This window comes from Pyxicephalus adspersus, chromosome 3 (genome assembly GCF_032062135.1).
Source record: "Pyxicephalus adspersus chromosome 3, UCB_Pads_2.0, whole genome shotgun sequence".
Lineage (NCBI taxonomy): Eukaryota > Metazoa > Chordata > Amphibia > Anura > Pyxicephalidae > Pyxicephalus > Pyxicephalus adspersus.
The window spans coordinates 118,541,982-118,566,280 of NC_092860.1; the positions used below are offsets into that span (position 1 = coordinate 118,541,982).

The following is a 24,299-nucleotide window of genomic DNA, read 5'->3' on the forward strand; positions in this document are numbered from 1 at the left end:
TAACATAAAAAAGATACAAATCAAATTAATCTGTGAGAAATTCATACTCCTGTTGCCATTACAGAAAATTGCCTAGTTATAGGCTAAAAGGATTAATAGAAAGATAGAAAGCTTAGGGAATTGTAAAGAGCTTCTGTGAATGTTAATATCATGATTGCTACTTAATGGAGAATGCTACCAATGTCCCTAGATTTAATGTTCTGAGCTTACAGCTGCATTCTAACCTGTTACATGGCAGAAACTCTAACTCTAGTGATAACTAGCAATAAAAAATACCTTTCAATTATATGAAAGGAAATCTTTACAGGGACAATTATGAAGTTGGTTAGAATTTTTAGCTCTGCCTGGCTGTCAGACTGACCAACTAACACTTAATACACTTTAACCGTGAACAAGCAAGCAGATAATTTCCAATTTACCTTATCTTCAAACCAATTTAAGATCATTGACTTGAATACCATTGATGACCAAGCAACTGGCATTTTAAGTAGGACACAAACATCCATGTTCCTCTATATAAAACAGCTCACAGCTCTACCCATTAAGGAAGCTTGCTAGAATAAAAAGCAACTGTAAAAAAATGTCCTTATCATGTCTCTTTGTCAACATTAGCTGTGTGGTAAATCCCCACTATGATTTTTCCCCTTGTCTTTGCATATTAAAAAGTCCTCGCAAAAACATGCGAAAATAAACAAAAACACAGATAAATGCCCCTAAAATTAACAATAATGCATAGGCAATATTACTGTCTGTGTTTCTACTGGAGGTGCTCCATTATTTCCTGCTCAGCTGATAATACTGTCAAAAGGGCAGAAAGTAAGGGGCATGCCTTGAACATGGGTAGAGTTATACTTTAACAAGGTTCAAAACACTGGAATTAGTGAATTGTCTCCTACATAATACATACCATCACTCAAAATCAGAAATAGCTTTTTTTAAAAGTTTAAAAATGAAATAGTGTTTTTTACATATTTCTTTTCACAATCATGAAACTATCACTACCTTTTTTAGCAATTAAATTAATAAAAAAATCAGACATGATGTTTCTACTCACCATGCCACTGCAACCATATCCACCCCTTCCACCTGTAAATCATCATTAACCTCTCTCAGCCCTCTTACTCTGAATTAAGTATCCTCTCTTCCTTAATTATCTCCGTCTACTACCTGTCCGCTTGAACCAATTCCCTCTGATCTAATCCGTGTCCATTCCTCCACCCTGGACCCCACCTTAACCCAACTATTCAACCTCTCTCTTTCTACTGCTATCTACCTTTCTGCTTTCAAACATGCCATTATTCTCCCTATCCTGAACAAACCCTCACTATACCCCTCCCTCCCTACCTTCTAGCTACTATCCTATCTCCCTTCTCCCATATGTTTCCAAACTTCCAAAAGAGCGCCTTGTCTATTAAAGACTCACCCAATACCTGAGCACCAACTCTCTCCTTGACCCTCTTCAGTCTCGCTTTTGAGCTGCCAATTCCACTGAAACAGCCCTTACTAAAAGTGGCCAATGTTCTCATCAGAGCTAAGTCTCATAGCAACTTTTCCTTCCTCATTCTCCTTGATCTTTCCTCTGCTTTTGACACTGTTGATCATCCCCTTCTAATGCAAATCATGAATTCCCTTGGTATCAGCGACACTGCTCTATCTTGGTTTGCTTCCTACCTGTCTGACTGCTCCTTTCAAGTTTCTTTCAATGGCAATTCTCCTCTCCTACTCTCTCTCTTTGGTTTACAGTACCATCTGTATGCTGATGACACTCAAATCTATCTGTCCACCCCTGACTTATCTCCCCCAGTCCTGGATAAGGTTTCATGCAGCCGTGGGCCAGCTCATCATGGATGTCTGACAGATTTCTTAAACTCAACCTGGATAAAACAGAACTCGTCATCTTTCCAAATCTCCCCCTGACATATTACTGTTAATAACACGGTCATTGGCCTTGCTCCATCAGGCACGATGTCTTAGCGTCACCTTTGACTCGGCCCTCTCATTTACCCCTCATATTCAAAAGATTTCCAGGTCCTGTCACTTTCACCTACGCAACATCTCCAAAATCCACCCCTACCTTTCCCGAGACCACCAAACTCCATGTACACGCTCTTATCATCTCTCGTCTGACTACTGTAACATTCTTCTCGCTGGTATTCCACTAACCCGACTCTCTCCTCTACAATCTATTATGGATGCTGCAGCCAGACTAATCCATCCTTCCTATCACTACTCTCCTGCTGCATCTCTTTTGGAGTTTTCTTCATTGGCTTACATTTCACCTTAGAATCAAATTCAACCTCCTGTGCTTTGCCTTCAAATCCTTCCACAGTTCTTGTCCCAATTACATTTCTGACCTGGTAGAAAAATACACCCCTAGCCGCGCTATTTGCTCATCCAGTGACCTACTAATTACTTCCTCACTCAAAACCTCATCACATGCACGGCTCCAGGACTTTTCGCTCATTTAAGAAACCACTCAAAACCCATCCTTTCAAACTTGCCTAACATCTTCTACTGTCACCTCAAACCCTCACTACTTGTCCATCATTCCATATGCCCCCCTACTATTCTGTGATATTTCCCCCACCTCCTAGATTGTATGCTCCTAAGAGCAGGGTCCTCTCCTTCTTTTTTCTGTGTCATTGTCTGCATCTGTCTGTCATTTACAACTCCTATTTACAGCGCTGCGTATAAATAAACGCTGTTTATTAATAATCAAAAACGTTTAAAAAAAATATTTTACAAATGTGTTAATGTTAATATTCATATTTCATTTAAATATATTGTAGTCTTATTTCAGTCTGCAGGTGGCGCTTTTGCTTTCTTTTCACATTTTCCTTAGTATCTTTGATTTACAGACTTCAGAAGCTCAAGCTTAAATGTACACACACACAAAGATCAGTGACAGTCTATATTGAACTGCCGTCTCCAATATTAGTAGACGCTGCTATTCTTGTAACCTCCTCTGTGTTATTTAGAGGTCTATTTAGGCCCTGCAACAACAGGTGACTACTTTAATATCAGTTACAAGAAATAGCTATCTTTTCCACTATGACAAAAAAGAGAAGAAAGGGTTATTGGCACTGAATTGCTCTAAATAGCCAAGCACAATATGAGTCAAAATTTGAAACCTAAGAAAATTGACACCTGTTAATTGAAATTTGTGAACACAATGCACAACATGTGTTTAATATATTGATCCACAAATTCTAGCATGTTAGAATAGGAGTTAAATGGTTTCAACTATATGGGGTCTTTGAATCAATGTATGTATTGCATTAAATTTATGAACTTTGACGTACTACAGATGAATACCTAAATTATTCTTAATTTAGAACTTAAATGCGCACAAGGCCAAATGTTCATTGATTTATAATGAACTGAGGTTTTCACATTGATACACTGACCCCTGTATTCCACATCCAGTCACATGCTATGCAATCACACTAAATCTAATTTTTTTTTTTTGCAAACGCTACAATCAGGTTAGACTATGTTTCTAAATCACAGCACTGCATTCTTTTTACATAGTTAGCAATATTAAAACTGTCCATATACCACATGGCTTTCTGTAGACCATGGTGCTGTAGCTTTCTTTTGTCCAGAAATACTAGCTGAGCCTTTGACAGCATCAGCAGACATTGCTGCAGGACGTCCATGAAATTCCGGCTTTTCTTCTGCCTTGATATCCACTTTGGGTGCTATCTCAACAGAAAGGGATGCTGTGTGCTTCTCAGGGGCGGGGTTTTGGGGCAGGGGGTTAGGTGGAGTGTCTAGGACTGAAGAGGAGTGGGATTTTTGAAGGTGATTAGTTGAAGTTCTATCTGAGGAGAACTCTTTTAGGATTAGTTTTAAGGTGGAAACTCTACGTTCCTTTGCATCCTGCTTCCTCTCCTGGTGAATGTGTTGTGCTTTTGTGCTAAGATTAGATGAGGAAATGTTTGCATTAGTTGTCATTTTCTTCATACTGGTGCTGGACTTAGAAGAATACAGGACACTTTCCTTATTGGTAAATGCCTGGACAGCTAATGGGCTTATTATATATTCACCTATCTCACCCTGCTGCTGGTAATTATTAGATCTGTGAAAACTTCCTTTCCTAGGGGGTGGAAGGGGAGCCTGTTATTTATGTGCAGCCACAAAAGAAGATAGAATAATAAAAACAAAAGAATAGCATATATTAGCATGTTAAGATTGTTGGAACGTAACCTACATGCAAAAGCAATGGCATTTAGAAAAAACAAATTACAAATTAAAAAATCAAAAGATATATCTGTAGTATATTTAGAGACAATTTAATGACTTTATCACATGACCATATCTAAAGATGAATTCCAGGCATATAAAAAAATATGTCAATTAGGACAGTTATGTACTTAATACAATTCTAATAACACCCAGGGTAAATGCCAGCACTAGCATCCCATGTGCTGAAAGTGAACACACTGACAGGAGTAATGTGCACAAAATTTATCAGTATGCTGCTTTTTTATCCAAGTGGGGAGTCTTCACTAACAAGCTGCAGTGCTGCTGCCTTGGAGCTCAAGGACCTGGCTGTATTGCCGGGAAGGGGGATCCTTAAAACACAGAAAGTTAAAGGCGTTCCCCCAAAGAAAAGAGTGTGTGCCTATTAGAAGATTTCACCTTACCTTACTCGCTCTGGTGACAACTATAATATTCTTGATTTCACCTTTTTCTTGGTGACAATGGACACTATTATTATTATTAAATTAGAGCACTCAGCTTGCATTTATTAGCTGTGCTACTGTATCAGTATGAAGATAGCAGAGCACCAAAAAGGCAGAAGAATAAAATGTATAAAAAAGGGGGTATAATACCTATGCTACTAATGTTTACTTCTGGAGCAGCTACTTAGAATTTATCTGCACTGTCTATCACGGTTGAAATCACCATAGTAACCTGTTCTACAATTCGGTCATCCACGTCTGTGTATTCAACCCAGTGAGAAGCCTAACCTTTAAAAATGCCAGGCTGCCAAGTCTGTGCCAGTGGGTCTAATATGCCATTTTTTTTTTTGCAACTGAGAATTTGATTACAGATGTATTGTGTGTATTTTGGATATTAACAACATTGGAAAGGTATGCTTAGTGTAAGAATACAAATATATATTTTAAAGAAAAAATAGTACAATCCAATCATCTTGTGCTAGGTATGGTTCAGACTGTGATTTAGTGCCTTTCACTAAACAAACATTGTAATGCACAGAAATGATATTCCCAGCTGAGATGAGTATGTGGTCTCCCAATGCTGACCTTCTTGATGTTAGATTCACAAAGTAGAAAAATATACAGCAAGTCAGACTCCCAGGTCTGAAAAGTTGTTCTGGGTTAATAATTTGAAACATAAATGCTTTTGGATATATATTACAGTGAGACATCTAACATTTACACTAAATACACATTTTTTGTAAGCTTTAGAGATTTATAAACTTTGAGTTAAAAAACGCTTGCACTTTCCAGTCATCGTATCCAACACAATTTTTTTTGTGTGAAATATATTTGTCCAAGTATTCGAAGGTCAACAGGAATAAAGAGTAAATCTTCCAGCAGGGACATTTGTTCCTAAACTTGGAAGTACAGGAGTCAACCTTTTTCATTCAATCAAGCAGTCCATTTCATTTCATCAAACTGACCATAAAATTCTGAATTTTAGAATCTAATCAACCAAAAGTATTACTCAAAGAGTGATTTAAAGTGTTAAATCAAAAGCACCTCAATTAGGTCAGAAATATTTTGTTGATCACGTAAGTACATGAAGGGTTTGTAAGACCTCCCCCAATCAATTTCTGTTTTATTGAATTTAGGAGCATGCATTCCTCTAGTGTTTCAAAACCAGGAAGAGAAGGAAAAACTCCCAATACAAAAACGGATAGATAAAAACACCATGACAAGGGCTTTATGCCTTTGTGTGGGCTGCTGCCTTCTCAAAACCATTTTCAATCATGACAAATCTCCTTTGTGGATGCACATTATACACATACAAGTTTAGAGTCTCTTAACATGGTGACTTGGTATTTTCTAAATATTAGGTCATTCTGTAACCTATAGAATTAGAACATTAAACTAAAATTAGGCTAGAAGTTATAAAAGTGATAATTGTTTACCATTTTTTGGCATTTCTCAGTTTATTAATTTATTTATCTGCCCACTACACAATTTCTGGAACACACAATGTCTGGCAATCCAATCAAGGCAGACAAAACCATTAATGGACAGCAGCTGTTCTTTATTTATGTTGTTTCTTTCCGGTTTTCTAAACTTCAGGATAAATGGTAAGTAGATTACACATTATACAACAATGTCTAACTTGTAAGTACTGATACATGCAGATAAAGTGGTGAATGCTTGAATGCAGCACATATTTATTTTAAGTTTAACACATGCTAATTAACATGCTGACACATTTTATTTGATGTGTATAACTAGAAGGAAGATAATCAAACAACAAATGATCATTTACTTTGCTGAAACCCTTCCAGTTAACTAGTAGTATTAAACTGATAAACATTTACCTGAGTTGGCGATTTCTTCTCTTGTAAATTTGGACGGACGCTTCTAAAGCCTTTTGCTGCAAGGGAGGAACCACTTGAATCACCATTCAGACCATCTTTGATATAATCATTGTAAGATCCCCAGATATCTAGAGTTAAATCAGATGATGTTTACAGCACCATAAATGTGATGCCAGTGAGTACAGTGTAGATCTACCAGCTACTGCACATCTCTGATGTAGTTTGTAATCCCCAGTAATACATTAATGTGAATCTTATACAACATAAACATTGGTGTACCTGAATCAGGTGAATAGGATTCCTGCCCTATAAAAAAAGAAAAAAAGTGTTAAATGAATCAGTATAAAGAACACTAAAGCAGGTCATCTAAGGGGTCAGTCCTCCTAAAAAAAGATGTTTTCTTCTTTGGCAAAGTGGTTTTGTGTTGATTAAGAACACCAGTGGTGAGGTCTCCTTGTTAAAACTCACAGGCCTGCATAGTGTTGTCATGATTAAGATGGAATCACAATATATAAAAGGTAATTTAATGCATACAATAAAATATAAGTATGTTCACCATGTATATATTTATGGCAGCAGTTCATTTATGGAGGTCACTGAATTGAACTGTAAATAATATTCTCCATAATCTGATGGAACTCCAGCCAAAAGCTTCCTTTTTCTTTTGGCGTTAGGCTCAAAAATTGCAATTTAATTTTACTGTTGTGTAGGGGAAAAAAATTCTTACTTTTGGCAACATTATTTCTTTAGCAACTGGATCATTTGCAATTTGGACATTTAGGTAGTTAACTATCTAGGCTAAATATTTTCTTTAAAAAACAATTTTTTTCTACATCTGCATATGTTACACGAGAGCAATACTTTTAGAAAATCTGACTATGCAGTGGTATTTAGACTTTTGATTTAGTTAATAAACCTACAGTCTTCCCAAAGTTACTTGCACAAATATCATACTAGAACTACATGGTGTTTATTATTGAACAGCAGTCAAAGGAGTAGAACAATACTGACTAACTCTCTAAGTTTTTTAAGGCATTTCAGTTCCCTCCTACAATATTATTGTGTATGAGAAAATGTAACTCGAGTTTGAATGTATGGTCATTGGGAAAACAAGGTAATTATAATGCTGTGGAAGCTAACAACAACAAAGAAACAAAACAAAAACAACTGAATAAAAGAATTCTACAAATCCTAAATTCTGTGTCTGTATGTTCTGCAGTGGGTAGCTAGGAATGGTGGTTGAAGAGCATCTGTAAATAAAACAGACAGACTTTTTGAATGACTTCAGGTTAGTTTACCAGAAACTGGAGTGGAGTCCAATTACAAGAATGGGCCACAGGGACATACTTCAAGGATAGCCATTTATTTTACTGTCTTTTTATAGATATTACTTTTCTAATCCTGGGTGTATATATCAAAGTATCATTTTATTTCCTACAAAGTTAAACTATGAGATTTGATGTTAAGGAGATGAAAAAGTATAATGGCTTACAAGCACTAAGCACAAAAATGCAGCTTGTGGTCGCAATGGAAGTGTTAATTTACACCTCTGTTACGGTCTACATATACATGTATTCTTACTGGAGTATATGTTCTGCATTTTATACATTACCATTTGTCTCTAACATCTCATCCAAAATTTAATTTTATTTTACCATTTTACATAATATGCATATTATTTTCCAGCATAATCCTTATAAAAAGAGTAGAAAATCATGCCCTGAACCCATATAACTCTTCGTTTTAAAAATTTGGCACACTTTGCCTTACAGACTTGCTGAATGATGACACTGAGGTAGCCCGACTGAACATATCAGGATTGATGACTGAAGCCGATTCTCCTGGCACAGCTCTCGAAACATCAGATTATTGCCAGGAAAGCATATTGCTGTCGAAAAGGTTAAATGTAATATATTTTCTTGCAGCAATACATTTTAACTCAGTGACTCATTTTCTGACATTTTAAAAAGGAAAATACAGCAATTATGTGTACAAAGATAGCCAATGATTCATCTCTGCAAAAAGTGCAAATTTACAATACTTTCACAGGATTAGATTTGCATTTAGATTAGCTTCCGTTGGGGCAATACACCTCTCACTTTGAACAACTATTATTCTGCCAAAAATAGCCAATGGCATGCATTAAATACATACTGACCATGAAAAGTTACAACACTGCTCCAAATTGCTCCCCCTGACATATTTCCTAACTGTTACCAACACTGTTATTCGTCCCTCCCCTCAGGCACGTTGTCTGGGTGTCACCTTTGATTCTGCCTTTTCATTTACCCCTCATATTCAGAACATTTCCTCGTCCTGTCACTTTCACCTTTCTCCTCAGACCAACATTTCCAAAATCCGCCCCTACCTGTCCCCAGAGATTCTCGTCTGGACTACTGTAACATCCTCCTCTCTGGTATTCCACTAACCCAACTCTCTCCTCTACAATCTATTATGGATGCTGCAGCCAGGCTTATCTATCCTTCCCTCTGCTCCTCTTCTGCTGCATCTCTTTGTTGTTCTTTTCATTGGTTTCCATTTCACCTTAGAATCAAATTCAAGCTCCTGTGCTTTGCCTTCAAATCTCTCTTGTCCCACTTACCTTTCTGACCTGGTAGAAAAATACCCCCCTAGTCGCTCTCTTCGCTCCTCCATTGACCTACTAATGACTTCTTCACTCATAACCTCATCACATGCATGGCTCTAAGACATTTCTAGAGATGCCCCAACTCTCGGGACACTCTGGAGGCAGCAGAAGAGGAGTGGTGGGAAGGATGAAAAAGTCTGGCTGAAGCAATCATAATAGATTGTAGAGGAGAAAGTCGGGTTAGTAGAATACCAGAGAGGAGGACGGTACAGTAGTCTTCCTCATCCTATTCGGCTTGCTGCTATTTTCGTCTCTTTTAGAAGAGCCCCTAAAACCCATCTATTCAAACTTCCCATCTTCTTCGGTCTTCTAAAAGCCTCACTACTTTCCACCACCCCATATTTCCCCTACTATTGTGTGATATATCCCCCACCTCTTGGATTGTAAGCTCTTATGGGCAGGGTCCTCGCCTCCTCCTGTGTCACTGTCTGTACCTGTCATTTGCAACCCCTTTTTAATGTACAGAGCTGTGTAACATGTTGGCGCTATATAAATCGTGTTTAATAATAATATCTACCATCAAACTCAATAATGTAGTACAGGTAAATGGAGACATAGCAAGCATTCATAACTAGAACTGTCTCTCCTTCAGGGATAAATTTGCTTTTTCGGGTATTTATAAACTATTTGAATGTTTTCCATTGAAAAAACAATGAGCTTTATTGTAAACAGTGATAGAAGAGAATAAAAATGCAAACCCTGTCACAGCACTAACTCATCATGCAAACAGCATGTTGGACCCTCTGGGAAATAGTTAGTTGGACTTTGAAAACAGTTTTTTAAATGTAATGTTAATGCCAAAACCTCCTGTTTAAGTTTTGAATAGGAATGAAAAGCTCCTAACATCTTGGGAGAGTAATATTCCCAATGGGGACCTGGGTACTTCCTTACTCGTTGTGGCCTGTGGCACTTTTAGAGAGATTTTTCCTGCTTCACTTTTTGATGATCACCATTAATGGGACAGAAAGCCAGAGAAATTCTTCCCAGTATAAACAATACAGCAATAAAATCTGAAATATGTTCTAACCTTTCCTAAGTTTAAAAAAAAAAGAAAGATTTGGCTGGTGTTCCACTCAGGGTACGCTTTTCACTTTCCATGTATTTGTATTTGAAGAAATTCATTCTTCAAGTTCATAAGTTTCATTGTAGAATGTGTCTGTTTTTCTGGGTCCAAATGTAATGAAGCACTTCTCTAGCGGTATAACAAATATCATTAATCTGTTTAGTAATTATTTATTAATTTATTAATATTTAAAAACAGACAAATATTCCACTTTCCTTTCCTACAACCTTTATACAACAGACATAGGTTGTATAACATCGTCCATGTGGCTTGGTTAGTTTCTATACCTGAAGTCAATAGATTTGGAGAACTTTGCACTCTCTTCACAGCTGTTAGTGTGACAGACATTGCAGCACGTTTACGAGCACATCCACCGCTATCTGGAAGCACACAAAGTGATAATGATGCAAGCCAAACACATAGCAAGCACATGCAATGTAAACACTGGCACAGAGTGGCATGTCAGCAGAAAACACAAGTTGGTTAGATGAAAGGTGCACAGTTTTGTCATAGAAAGGAACTTCTACATTGTGATGAGCTGCTTGCAGAGTCTTACAGGTCAGCCTATGTGTGTATAATAATCATATGTTAGATAACACACCTTGTATCAAAATGCAATATATTCCAAAAACAAGGGGTTTCCTAAACCATTTGTGCTTGTGTATAGATATGCTTTGAACAAAACGTCCAATAAAATGTAAGGTCTGCGTATTCTGGCCTTGCCCCATTTTAAATCACCTACTATAGTGAGTGTAAAAAAATACCTGTAAATGAAACAGGATTACACTCCCCTTATATCCATCTGCCACATCCCTGACCATGATGTTGCTGTTGTTTAGAGTTTCCTTTGGAATGTAACCGGACAAAATAACATGAGAATACAATTCATTGCTAGAGCATCTTCAAGAGAGGTTTATCCTGCTTTGCGTTCCATAGAATTCTACGAGGACATCGTTGTTGCCTAGGCACTGCAGGCAAGTAGAAATATCACCTTATCTTTCAGAAGGACATTGTTTACCACACATAGTAGGTGGTTTTGAGGTCTGGTCAACATTAGCAGACCTTTCATTTTGGTGTAAGGGCAGAATTGATGTGATAGTTGAATCTGACAGACTGAAGCAAACGCCAAATGCCTATACACCTCTAGAAAAATAGTAGTAAGATTAGTCAAACAAGGGCATAGTAATATTGGCTTATATGCTTGGATGGTGCTTAGCTAACTGAACCACAAGGGACATATGTAAACATTCCTTAGTGGAATAGATGTTTAAATGTTTTAACAATTTATTTGTGAAAACACACTAAAAAACTGCAGAAAAGATTATCTGCCCAAAAACATTAGTTTCATTATGACCTCACTGATACATTTCAGGTTCATGTTAAGAGTAGGTCTAACAATCATTGGTCGAATAAACATTAAACCCATAACATCAGATAGAGAAGCCACAAAATTAAAAGTTGTTACATGTCATCGATTTTTCAGTCCACCTTCTGCAGAAACTTCACAAAATAATATAGAATCTTTTCCCAACTGAAACGTAAGGAATATATTATATCCTAAAATGTAAATTTAGTTAAAGCAAGCTGGGGAAAAAACAAAAGCAACAAATTTAAAGTCACTGGCTATATGATACCATATATAATACTATATTCATCAAATTTTTGGTGGGTAACTAACAATTCTGGAAGTAGCTCTAGGTTTCTTTATATTGATAGAACATACAGTCAGCCCTAAAAGTGAAAACACAATAATATTTCTATACAGTAAAATGTAAAAGAATTGATAGATATAAACATGCACATCAAATTTAGTGGTATTACAAAGTTTAGATATAACAAACTTGGAGGGAAAAAGAAGGTGTTTCAAATGCATAAGTAAAATGCAAAAAAAAGGCAGGTACATTTGACAATGAAATATACACATCAAATGGGACGCTTTCATCATTAATTTACACATACCAGTGACAGACAAAATTGTGAAATCTGAAGCAAAAACCTGATGAGACGCCCTCTCCTACCTACAAACTGAACTGCTAAGAAAAGTTGTGCCATACTAATCTGCCAGCTGTCCCTGTGCTGGAGATGAGCTAAAGGACACATGGCTTATGGCACAAGGTGAGATTTCTCATCAGACAAAGCCACTGATTGGCTCATTCTGCCTAAACACCAATAAAAACTTTTCATCATTCGTTTATATATTTTTTTATATATTGTGTTATTAGTAGAAGAGAGATGGGGGACTCTGTGCCTTCACAACTGCCTATCAACAGGATAACCTATAGTTTATTACCAGCTGAAATGTGTCCTGGTATTTCCACCTTGAATAATAAAAAAGTCACTTTAAGGGCTGACAAGATACATTTACAATTATTGTAGGAGATATTCATGTTGTCACCAGGATCACATAAAGCATCAGTTGAAGAGTTTAGTCATACCTGTATTCATCTTGATGCAGCAGGATTAGGTAGAAGTGACTTCAGTTTGCCTGTTGAACAAAAAATAATCAGTTAAGTAAATGACAACTTTCATTACTTGTACAGTCTAAGATGAAAGCTCTCATCATTTCTAACTTTCTCCCAAACACTCATTATAAAGACTGGATACATTAAAATGTTCTGGTTAAAGCTGTGTTTTACTTTACTCTTAGCCTTGATGGATAAACCTGATGGAATAGTAGAAATCATCTGGCTTATTCCACTCAACACCAAGTGAAGTCACTGTGTGGGTGTCTGCTCAGAAGTACAGTAAATAGAATTTGTTGTACATACTGATGAGAAGCTGTATACAATCATGTGTTAAACACAGAGGTAGTTCTACAAAATAAATATTAGAATACTAAATTATACTTAGGTGTTCCTGGCTATAAAAATTATATGGTATAAACAAGTTAAATATAATAAAATTCCCAAAAAATCATAATCCTTCAACTCCAGTTGCCATACAGCAAAAGCCAGCATATCTTAAATTGAGCAAAAAAATAAAAATATTTACTGTTGCTCCCGAAGATACCAACATTTTGAGGTCACGCAAGACACCTTTGCTATGGCAGCAACACTAAATATGAGGTTTTATTTAATGCTGCATAATGTATGTTATGTACAGTTAACTTCATTTTTTTCAATTTTGGATGCACTGACTTTGCTGGCACCTACTTGTTTGGCATTATAGAAAAACAGCATGACCCAGATTGAGACTTTCCAAGTGCCAATACTGTTAAAAATGTATGAACCAGGGTGACTCCCCTAATTAAATCAGCTTTTAGGAGTTCTTAAAACATTTACCAATAAAAAAACTCAACTTGCCTCATAGATAGCTTAATTTTATCTTAAGTTTGAGATATAGGAAAATGATCCTGGAGAAGATCTTTTCATTCAGTACTCACTGAGATTCATTTAATACAGGAGATAACACACTTTCATCAGTGAAGCTGGGTGATCCAGCAAACCTGGTTTTGATGCACAGACCAAAATAAAGTAAACAAAATTGTACTGAGCCAAATCCTCCTCCATTTTTCACTTACACACTTCCCCTCCCATGAAAATTTCTACAAGCATTGCTGTAGATCCAGAAAGAAGTAGATAGGCCTACGAGTGGACAGCTTGTGACTGACACGCTACAGACAAGTAAATAAGCAATGCACATAGTCATGTTCCTGAAACATCTTTCATCCATTTGCAGTGCACAGTCAAAAAAAAAAAAAAAACTCATACAAGGCATAACAATTCCCTACACAGGGCAGACCAAGGCCCCTTTTAAACTTGCTGTAAAAAAAAAAGTGAGGTTATCTGTTCCCAAGCTCTTCTTTTCAACTACTATGCGGTTTTTAGTGTCAACTGGAGCGTCTGACAACTGATTTGTTCTGCGGTTGAGTGCAATTGTGGTGACGTTTTTCCTTCTGGAGGAGCCACAGCATGGTCCGAAACAACTTGCTGCTCCCAGGACCTGGCCACATGCACACACATGAAAAAAATGGTTCTCAACTGCTCCCGTTCAGTGGTTGAGCCTAGAATCCTGTGGTCAACTACATTCAAGACTCAAATGATCCCAAAATGAGTCCTTGGAGGCCACACACAGGCCATGTTTGTATTTTTTTAACACTAAATTTTTAGGAGAAATAATAAAAAAAAGGGTGCAGATCCTGCTCCTCAAGGACTAGATTTGGCAGCCCGACAATAAACAATTCAAGATGAAAATAGTCCCTTTATTACTTTTAAGGCTACATACACGTCCGCTTATCATTTCAGGGCCAGTGTTGGACGAGAATCTGGGGTGTGTACAGCAGCCATCTGTCGTTGGTAATGGATCCATGTACTGCAAGTAAAGATCCGGTACTGCAAGTAAAGATCCGGTACTGCAAGTAAAAGAGAGACCGCAGCGGGTGCCGCTCATTCATTCTCCCCCTCCCCTCTCCATAGAGCAGAAGGGCGCTGCATGTACAAAGCTTGTTCATGCATCTTCTATATATCTTCGTCTATTGACGTTGGAAAGCCTAAGGCATTAAGAATCCCTACGCAAGTTTCTCAGTCCAATAATCTCGTCAACACAAAGTCTATTTAGGCCATGGAACTGATTCTAGGAAAATAATGTTGAATTTATTTAATGTTACATGTAGCAGTCAATTTCCATATGTAGTTTCCTTAGTTTTACAGCCTAGTGGATTCCTCCTGCGTAGATAGAAATCACCATACAGATGACTGCCACATATAATGTTTGAAAACATTTCAACACAGAAATAGCAACATCTTTACCTGTTCATCATCAGAGCAGGAATATCATGCAGTAACATTTTACAAGTATAGTCTGCCTATAATTTTACTTTGAATAGATGTAGAAAAATTATATCTTGGAATAAGAACACAGAAATGATTGTTGAAATTATTTAAGCTGAGAGCAAGGTATCCAAAGGAAATAACACCCTGAGGCAAGTACATAGTTAGACAGTAAAGGGACAATCTGTGAGCCAAGTGGAAATTAGGGGCTTAGGTGTCAGATCCAATTTTCTAAAATTATTTTCTCAAAAAACGCTTAACTCACGATATTCTTAGTTTAATTTTGTTGATAAAAAAATTGAAGCCACTGAAAAAATGTATTATGTTTGAAACTAATGATTGGCATGACGTGGGGTAAACAGTCTCTTTTCAAGCTCACTTCCCTTTTTGCAAATGTAAACTAGGTAACTTGTTGACCAGGGCAGAAAATACTAATAATAATGTAATCCTACGGTTCTACCTAAACAACTCTACAAATATTAGATTGTTAACTCCTCTAGGCACAGTCCTCTCCTCCTCCTGTGTCATTGTTTGTATCTGACTGTCATTTGCTACCTCTATTTAATGTACATCGCTGTGTATTATGTTGGCACTATATGAATAGTATTACAAAAGTTTGCAGTAGAGTAAGAAATCATAAAGCCGCAAAACTATCCAAAGGCTTCTGAATCCAAATTCTTTACAGCAATTCCCCTTTTTTGCAAATGTGTAACTGGTGTTGCAATATCATAGTCTACTCAGATGTTGTTGGTTTCTAAGCAGGGTAAAAATTTGACCTGAAGTGGTGACCCCCTGGGGCAGAAAACAGGAAAGCTTGTTATCTTGCCTGTCTACCTATTTCCTGCTGCTATATGCAATAAATGAAAATGTAAAGCAAACAATTGAATCAAACATCTATGAAGCAATTCATTGTTCAGCATTACTTATTTCTTTCCAGCTTCCTGTGTCACCTCCCTCTCCATTGGACGTTGAATCAGCATCACCACAGTGTTGGTATAATAATAACTGAACAGACAGGTGTCATAACAAGCATTAAAATAAAACCCAAAGTGGTCATTTCACTTTCTAGCAATAAAGGGGGTAAACATACATGAATTAGAAGAGGGGCAGAAGACAATTCCAGTAGTTCACATGAGCTGTATGCATTTCAGTTGTGATTTTGTTATGTGTTTGAGGTTTCCATTAGTACAGCTGTTTTTAAGACGTCACACTTTTCAGATTAAGTGTTGAGGGCCTAGAAATGAGAGTACTCCCACAGGTTTAATAATAACATAATGACTGGAGGCTCATATATATCAATAGGAATAGAGTCCTCAAACTTAATATTCACTTAATTTCACCAGATTACAATATGTAAAGCAAAACAAGATAACATACTGAAATTAAACAGACAGGCATTTACCATTCACTACAGGTGGCCTGCAATGGCAGCTCCCATGCTTATATTATGACGGGGTCACTTTTAAATGAAACTTAGGCCATACTTATTACCAAGTTGGTCAAATTGCACTGTAAGAAGTATCAGTACAACCTTTAATAAGTACAACCTTTGTATACCACTACTGGTGTATATGGATGCAAATAAAGGTGCTCCATAAACATTACTGTATATATGAACACGTTATTGAAACACATTAGTAAAAATAATAAAATCAACTGATCATTTTTACATGTATAAATCACATAAGGACAAACTATGTAACATGTTTAAACAGCTTTAGATGTCTTTGAAAATTAGGATACAAAGCTAAAACTTTGTTGTTACCCAGATCTAAAGACAAAAGGCCTGATTTATTAAAGTTCCCCAAGGCTGGAGAGAATACACTTTCACCAGGGAAGCTAGGTGATCAAGCGAACCTGGAATGGATTTCTTCAATGTAATTTTCTATTTGCTAGCAAATGCTTTGAATCCTGGACCAGATCCATCACAGGTTTGTTGGATCACCCAGCTTCACTGGTGAAAGCGTATTCTCTCCAGCCTTGGAGAGCTTTAATAAATCAGGGCCAAACTCTTTATATCAGCATCTGGAGAGGTGAATGTAATCTGTAAATTACACCTATCTCTATGTCGGAACACTCGGGAAACTAAAATGCAGAGAAAGATGTAATGCACTGGAGTGGAACAGAGGAAAGAAGATGAAGTACACTTACCTCTCCTAACATATTAGAAATAAACTGTTACAAGAAAAAATAGACATGCAGCAATTTACTAACAGTATAAAATACAGAACATTCACACGGGGCACATCCGTATGCAAGTCCAAAGCTTGTGTCTTTATATAGAATGTTACAAACGTTTTAGAAATGTGCTAGCGTTCACAAATGGTTTCAGCTATTTAAAGTTAACCTAAAGTAAAAAAAAACTTCTTTCTCCACAGTTTTATTGTGCTTTACAACACTTTTTTTTTACTCACGTGAGAGATTCAGAAACATATATTCAAATAGCTAATGGCACAAAGAGTTATTGTAGAATATGATGAAATAACATTTGTCGGTGATTATATATATGCATACCAAATGCATGGTCTACAGGCTCGACATACCCTGGTTCCAGCTTCCACTTATACTTCTATTCTTTAACTGCAGACACATAAAATAAAATGTGTGCACATACGGAAGCTAGGGCCACACAGGGCTCTTAACAGCATCAGCAAAATGCCTGGCATTCAAAGTCAGCTCATTTATACGCAGTTCACATATTTTTAAGCTGTCCAAAACTAGAGCGAGTCCAATCATTTCTGTTCTGTTTTGATAGATTTCTTTGATTCCAACCTCCACTGACCAAAAGAGCTACAAATTATTGAGGACACCACATTCCTGGAGTGTTTGCTGGCTGCTAGTGGAGACAGCATTAGTGCTATTCTCTCAGACAATGTAACTTAACCAGCGGTGGAATCAATGAAGAAAGACCCATGGAACTCAATGCTGCTCCGATTTATCTTGAACTGTCAAAATGATTTCTTACATGTGGCCATAAAACTGTTAGCATACAGAAGACAACACATCACTAGATCTGAAGTTGTTTTTAACTTAAATCACTTTCCAGATATAGTAAAATGTTTCATAATTGTATATTTGCATTTGTGTACATTTACACAGCATTTTTTACAATTGTACTGGTTCACCTGCTTCATTTGTCTTACTCGGTATGATTATTGTTACCAGCTGGAGGGGTAAAAAGCATGCACTTTATGGGAATGTAGAACCTATGTAGAATAGAATGCCCTATCTGTAGGGCATCCCTAAAGGTAAAATATTAGTCCTGAAGATCTGCAAATTGTGCATTAGATGATTTTCCTGCAATTTCATGCAATTCAAGAATAAAATTAAATCAAACTTTGATAGCCAACATCCCATTAGCTTCTTCCCAAGGGTTTCCAGACATTAGTAATATTTGGTCTTGGTGCAAATCTTTGCTCAACATGGTCATCATTTTTCTGTCTTTCCCACTAGGACCCCCTTAGTTGTCTATCAGAGCGATGGTGGCTTAATCAGTAAAGTTGTTGCTTTAATTTTCCAGACTCATCTTTATGAATAAAATAAAAGTAAATAAAATACATATTCCTTTTTTCCAGCCTCCATTGCACACCTCTCTCTCTATTTCTAGCTATGGTCACTATAATCATCTTCTCCCAATTCATGCAAGGAACCCTAAACATCCCTCTACAGTCAAACACATCCCATGAATGATATGATTAGTTTTCTCTCTATTTCATAGTAAATATTCACAATTCCAGCAAGGGGCCCATTTTGGTAGCTGGAATGTTAAAAGAATTACCTTACAAAACACTGGAAAACCTCTTTCTGCATCTCTCTTCTGTTTTCAGTCCATACATGGGAAGATATTATACTAATTGGCCTGTTTTTATGTTGGTGCCCACAATGCATTCTTTTAGTTGTGCCAGAGTAGAAGCTTTTCTCTTAGGCAACGTTTATTGTAACATTGTCTGTTTGTGTAACTAAAGAAGCAGAGGAAAGTATAAACTAAAACTGGCGTTCTTCTAATTCTATACATAAAGATCTGATGGAGAGATTGTCTGCTGCACTATTCCAAGATAAAAAACTAAACAGGCATGTCATTTTCTTTATGTAAAATATTCATTTTTAGTTTTGGCTAGAGTATCCTTTAAATATACCTTATAATGCTGAATAAAATTATGTGCACTTTTCACTGAGGCAACACTTGCTTAGGGACCATTCCCACTATTGCTGTGTACTTCGTTTTCAGAATCATGTGCGTTTGTATGTGTATTGCCATGCTTTGTGCTTTATTTGGAAGCCCATTTATTAAAATGGACAACCCAGTATACCAAATTGCACGTAAATATAATGCATGCTTTGCTTTTGCAAGTGATGCGTACAGTGAATTGTCCTGCAGTGCATTCTTACAGTGTTTTTTTAAGGGTTTCACCATGAATAAACAGCAACCCAGCACACTATCATCTGAGTGTGTCATGTGCTTTGATGTTCCTATGTTACTGGAATTTTAAAACATGGCTGCATGAGCCATTCTCAAGAATAACAACTAAGAAGAAACAGTACAGCTGGTGTAGGTGTTGGAATAAATTAAAACACTTTTCAGTAAACATCATACGAGTAGAGTAATGTACAATTCATTATCCTGGAATAGTAATTGGCATAATAAATTTCTTATCTGTCAGATTATTATAAGAGGAAAGTCAAGGTGTCCATTACCCACAGGCTGTGCTGGACATGTGATGAAGGCTTTTTATTCTAGTTCCCTGGGTATATTAATACAACAGACTGGGCAAAAGACCAGATATATCTGCCAGGCCATATTTAAAGCCTCTGCAATCTATTCATTAAAATTCCTTCTCCTAAGTTATTTTGATTCCTCCTAGCTTCCTTTGTGAGCATAGATGCAGCACTCAATGTGCACAAGCAGCCTGTGATGCTTTTACATATTTTATGAAACACGAAGGTAACAGAGCACAAGCTTTGTTAATTATTTAGATGACGGCTTCGATGTTCTGTTCTTTATATTATACTGTTGTCAAACATAAAACACTTTTGGGTGAATGCTCATAATTTTATTTGAAATGACAGTGTACTTCTTTCACTCTGTCTGCATTGCGTTCTCAAAAAATATTAACTCAATAGTACCTTTAAATACACAAATTCAGTTTGCGAGATTTGTTAAAAAATTTTTCTGAAGTTAAAATTGTTATACCCCTTATTTCTCCCTGCAGTATCACATAAAACGTCTTTTATAAAAAAATAGAAAAAAAAAGTAGTGTGACTCGCATCCTGTTATTGTGTGCAATTGGCTTAAAACCTAATGCTGGATTTATACTAGAAGCCATGCACCTGACATAATCTCATTACGTAATGCAAGTTAGCCTGTGCTGAAATGCAGTGCATTGGCATGACTGGTGCTGCGACTGAAATCTGTTGTTATAACACATTACAGTATGCTTTTTCATAACCTTTGGGACAGTACCCTGCCCTGCTTGGAAAACAAAATCCCTTTAAATGTACTACTAGTCTTGCAGAAAGAAGCATTCCAACTGACACCAACACATTCCAACTGAGTTTATTTGCTGGTGGTTTAAAAATATATTTTAGATTTTTACTGTTATCTGTGGCCCCTTTTATTGGAAGGGGAGAACTAGACCTTCCAGCTGCTAAACCATTCTCAAAGTAACTTGCCTAGAATAATCACCTTCTGAAAACATCTGTTAATTATAAAAACTCCATTTTCACGACTACATACATAGCAGCAAATGTCCACATAAGATGCTAAGGGCAATTTAGGTCCAGATGGACACTTTTAGTACTATGTTTGGAAATTAAATGTTGCTGAACTAATAGATTCAGTAAATGCTTTGCCTGGTTTAGCTGCAATACACTTTGGGGGCATTTGCAATATTTTTAACAAAATTTGGCAGCCTGGGAGCGCTAAGCTCCATGCACCCGGAAAAAAGGCTCAAAAGCTGTAGACCTGCTTTAATAATGCCTGGAAAGGTAACTTAATATTTAAGTTGTAATGAACGGTTAAAAATAAAATGTATTCAAATAAATTCTATATACAACAAATTCTTTATACAGCTCATTCCTGTGGCACATTAGCCAAGAATTCCCAATCTCTTAATATTACGCCCTAAAAGAACAAAAAAATGACATGTAAAGGTCAGCAATACCTTGGAAGAATGCAGATGATTTCTCTTTATCAATTTTGTTCCCACCAAGAACATCTGAGAACTATGTTCTGTTTCTCCTGTACTTCAGACTAAATATATAAAGCTTCAAATAAATTTAGCTTCATACCAAACTAAGCTTAACCAAACATATATTGCAGTCACTAATGACCTTGGGTTAATTATTTCTCACAGATACAGTATACTAAACTAGGGTAGTGAGCGGTAAGTGCAGTTACACTGTATCCAACATCACAACATCGTCACGTGTTTACCCACTTCATAGAAAACTTTTAGTTAAAGTATCATTTTTTATTTTTTTTGTGTGGAGTATGAGAAGGAGAATCCCCCTGGGACCTCCTAATATTAAGGATACAGTATGAGGCCTGGTATGATACAAGAAGGTGGTGGACAACCTAAGCAGTATGACTGGATACAGGTCTAGTTTAAATATTCGGGTACACCACACCTCCTCCAAAAATGAAAATATTTTAAACAAAAGGTACACCAGACCATTTTCCCCTTTTTAAAAATATTATTTTACATGGGGGTTCCATGAAGGGACGGGTTGAGGTACAGGGCTTCTTTCCCACTAACGATTCCCCAAAAGGATAGTGAGGGTATATGACAGGGTCTTTGTTAGTACCTTTAAAAGACCAGTTATACACATACTGAAAAATTAAAGAAATTAAGCATGAATTGTTTTAGTATTATTATATCTTTATTTTATTTCATTGCTCTATTAGAGGTAATAAGGGAGGAGTTTGGTTTCTTACCCATTTCTACACCCTACCTTTATATTTAATACTGAGCCAGTGTCAGCATTAAATAATAAAAAAAAACATAAACAACCTCTGAGACAAAGTAACACAGAAGATCAAAGTTAGAGCAATTTTCCGGTATTCACGGCAAGGACTAAAGCTACATACACACTTCCAATTATTATCGTTGGAAAACGAACGACGAACGTTCATGCACGATATATACGAACGATCGTATAGCACCGATCCTGCACAGAGTTAACGACACGATCGTTCGTAGATATTGTTCACACAATAGATACGATCGTTTGAGCGATAGAGGAACTATGTGCACGACAGGAAAGTGAACGGACGTTCGTTCATCACGCATGCTCTGAACATGGACGATCAACGAACGACCGTACACACGAACGATGTTCAACGATCGTCGTCCAATCCGATCCGTCGGTCCGGTCGTTCGTTTCCAGCGACTTTCCTCGTTCGTCGGTGTCGTTGGTTACTTTTTTACGAACGATTTTTTGCCCAATCGATCGTTCGTCGTTCGATTGGAACGATAAAAATTGGAAGTGTGTACGCACCTTAAATGTTGAATTTCCTGTGTTCCTGACACTTATAAACATTTTCCTTTATTTAGTGGATGACTTAAAATGTTTCTGTAAAAACATGAAAGAAAATAAAGCTTAAAGATTTCTCTCTGGCAAAGCTAATGTTATTTCCATGGTGTTTTATTCTCAAGCACATCATGATTTATAAGTCATCACTAGGTTAAAGCTGATAGAGATCAGTATGTGAGCCAGCCTGAACTATGGGAAAGTTATTTACTGTGGCTCCATGCTAAAAACAAAAACAAAGTCATGTAAACTGAATCTGCAGGAACGGCAATGTTCTTAGTAAATTAATACGTGTAAAAGAACACTGATATTAAGTAGATAGTGAGAGAAATAGAACATTACAAGCAAGAGGGGAGTATCACAATTAGAAAATAGGATGTTACCCCTCTACTCACCCACTCAAAAGCACATTAACATAGTGGCTATCTTCCGGCCATTTTAGAGCACAGAAAACAAATGTTTACCACAACACAATTAAAGTCAGAAAGAGCCACTGTCAATCTGCTACAGTCTATAGGTACATTTTTCACTTTTTGAAATGCTTTCACACAGGCAAGCTACCTCTCCAAAGCACTGGTAGCCCTCTCTGTAAACCATCTTTAATACCCGTAACATTTTAATGATCAACAGAATGGTAGCAAATCAGTGCACCTACTGTATATTGCAATAAAGTGGAACTAAATCTACGCCAATTACCTATCTGTGTTCACACACAGGGCGCCACAATCTCCCTTTCTTCCTCTGGGCAGGCACAATCTTCAGTCATCTTGATTGGCCTTGCTGAGATAACACAACTCCCATGCAGGCATTCATCCAACCCTGGCAAACGCAAGGAAAGTGGGGATTGCCTCAGCTTTTCCACGTGTTCCCGGCACGATTAGGCAGATGGGATGTGTTATTTCAAAGGGGACATGTATGCATCTACAATAACTATTTGCCTGATCCTTTATTTGTAAAGTGGGACTTTAGTTCCACTTTGACATTTACATAGCTGTAAATCTAACAATTGTCTAGACCAGTGATTCTCAACCTAGATTCAGTGGAACCCTAGGGTTCCTCCAGAAGTTGCTAGGGGTTCCTTGAGGAATGAGCTACTTGTGACTCTGAGGGCAGTTTATCTGTCTACAATAATCTTTTGAGCTATCTGTAAGCATTCTTCCCCCTGGCCAGCAATGTTGGAGGCATTCTTCCCATTGAGCACCACACTAATGTACTGTGAGCTGTGATATAGTAAATGAAGCAGGGGTTTCCTAAGACCTGAAGGTTATTTCGAGGATTCCCCCATGTAAATAAAGGTTGATAAAGACCTAAAAGAATTGTTTTCAAACAATGGTTTTAAGGCCAGCTATGAAGGTTTGAACTATGGCATAGTTCATGTGCTATATATATATATATATATATATATATATATACACACACACACACACACCTAATAAAGAGGAACAAAGAATAATGAAAGCTAGTAGTAATGCTAATGTGAAGAAGCTTGAAAAAAACTGTACAAGCAAAAGACTTCATTAATTTGTAGAATGTGCAATTTACAAAATCACATAGGTCAGCAACTCATTGGAAGCTTAAAGTAAACTGTTATTAGGATAAAATTATTTAAACCTGCAAGAATAATTAAAAGGCAAGGAATCCTCTAGTGCAGCGGTCCCCAACCTTTTTGGCCCCAGGGACTGGTTTCACGGAAGGAAATTTCTCTGAGGACCGGGGGGGGGGGGGGGGGGTGGGGTGCACAGAGAGAAAAGAGAAGAC

General features: G+C 37.0%; 1 protein-coding gene across 1 annotated transcript in view; it reads right to left on the minus strand.

The window, feature by feature from the left end:
• SORBS2 (sorbin and SH3 domain containing 2) overlaps positions 1-24,299 on the minus strand; it is a 145,619-nt gene that overhangs the window by 46,821 nt on the left and 74,499 nt on the right. Inside the window, exons 4-8 of the mRNA XM_072406851.1 lie at positions 12,678-12,727; positions 10,530-10,622; positions 6,812-6,838; positions 6,533-6,660; positions 3,559-4,119 (exon numbers count right to left, since the gene is read on the minus strand). Of these exons, the coding sequence (XP_072262952.1) occupies positions 3,559-4,119; positions 6,533-6,660; positions 6,812-6,838; positions 10,530-10,622; positions 12,678-12,687 (819 nt within the window). The 5' untranslated portion in view covers positions 12,688-12,727. The remainder of the gene's footprint in view (positions 1-3,558; positions 4,120-6,532; positions 6,661-6,811; positions 6,839-10,529; positions 10,623-12,677; positions 12,728-24,299) is intronic.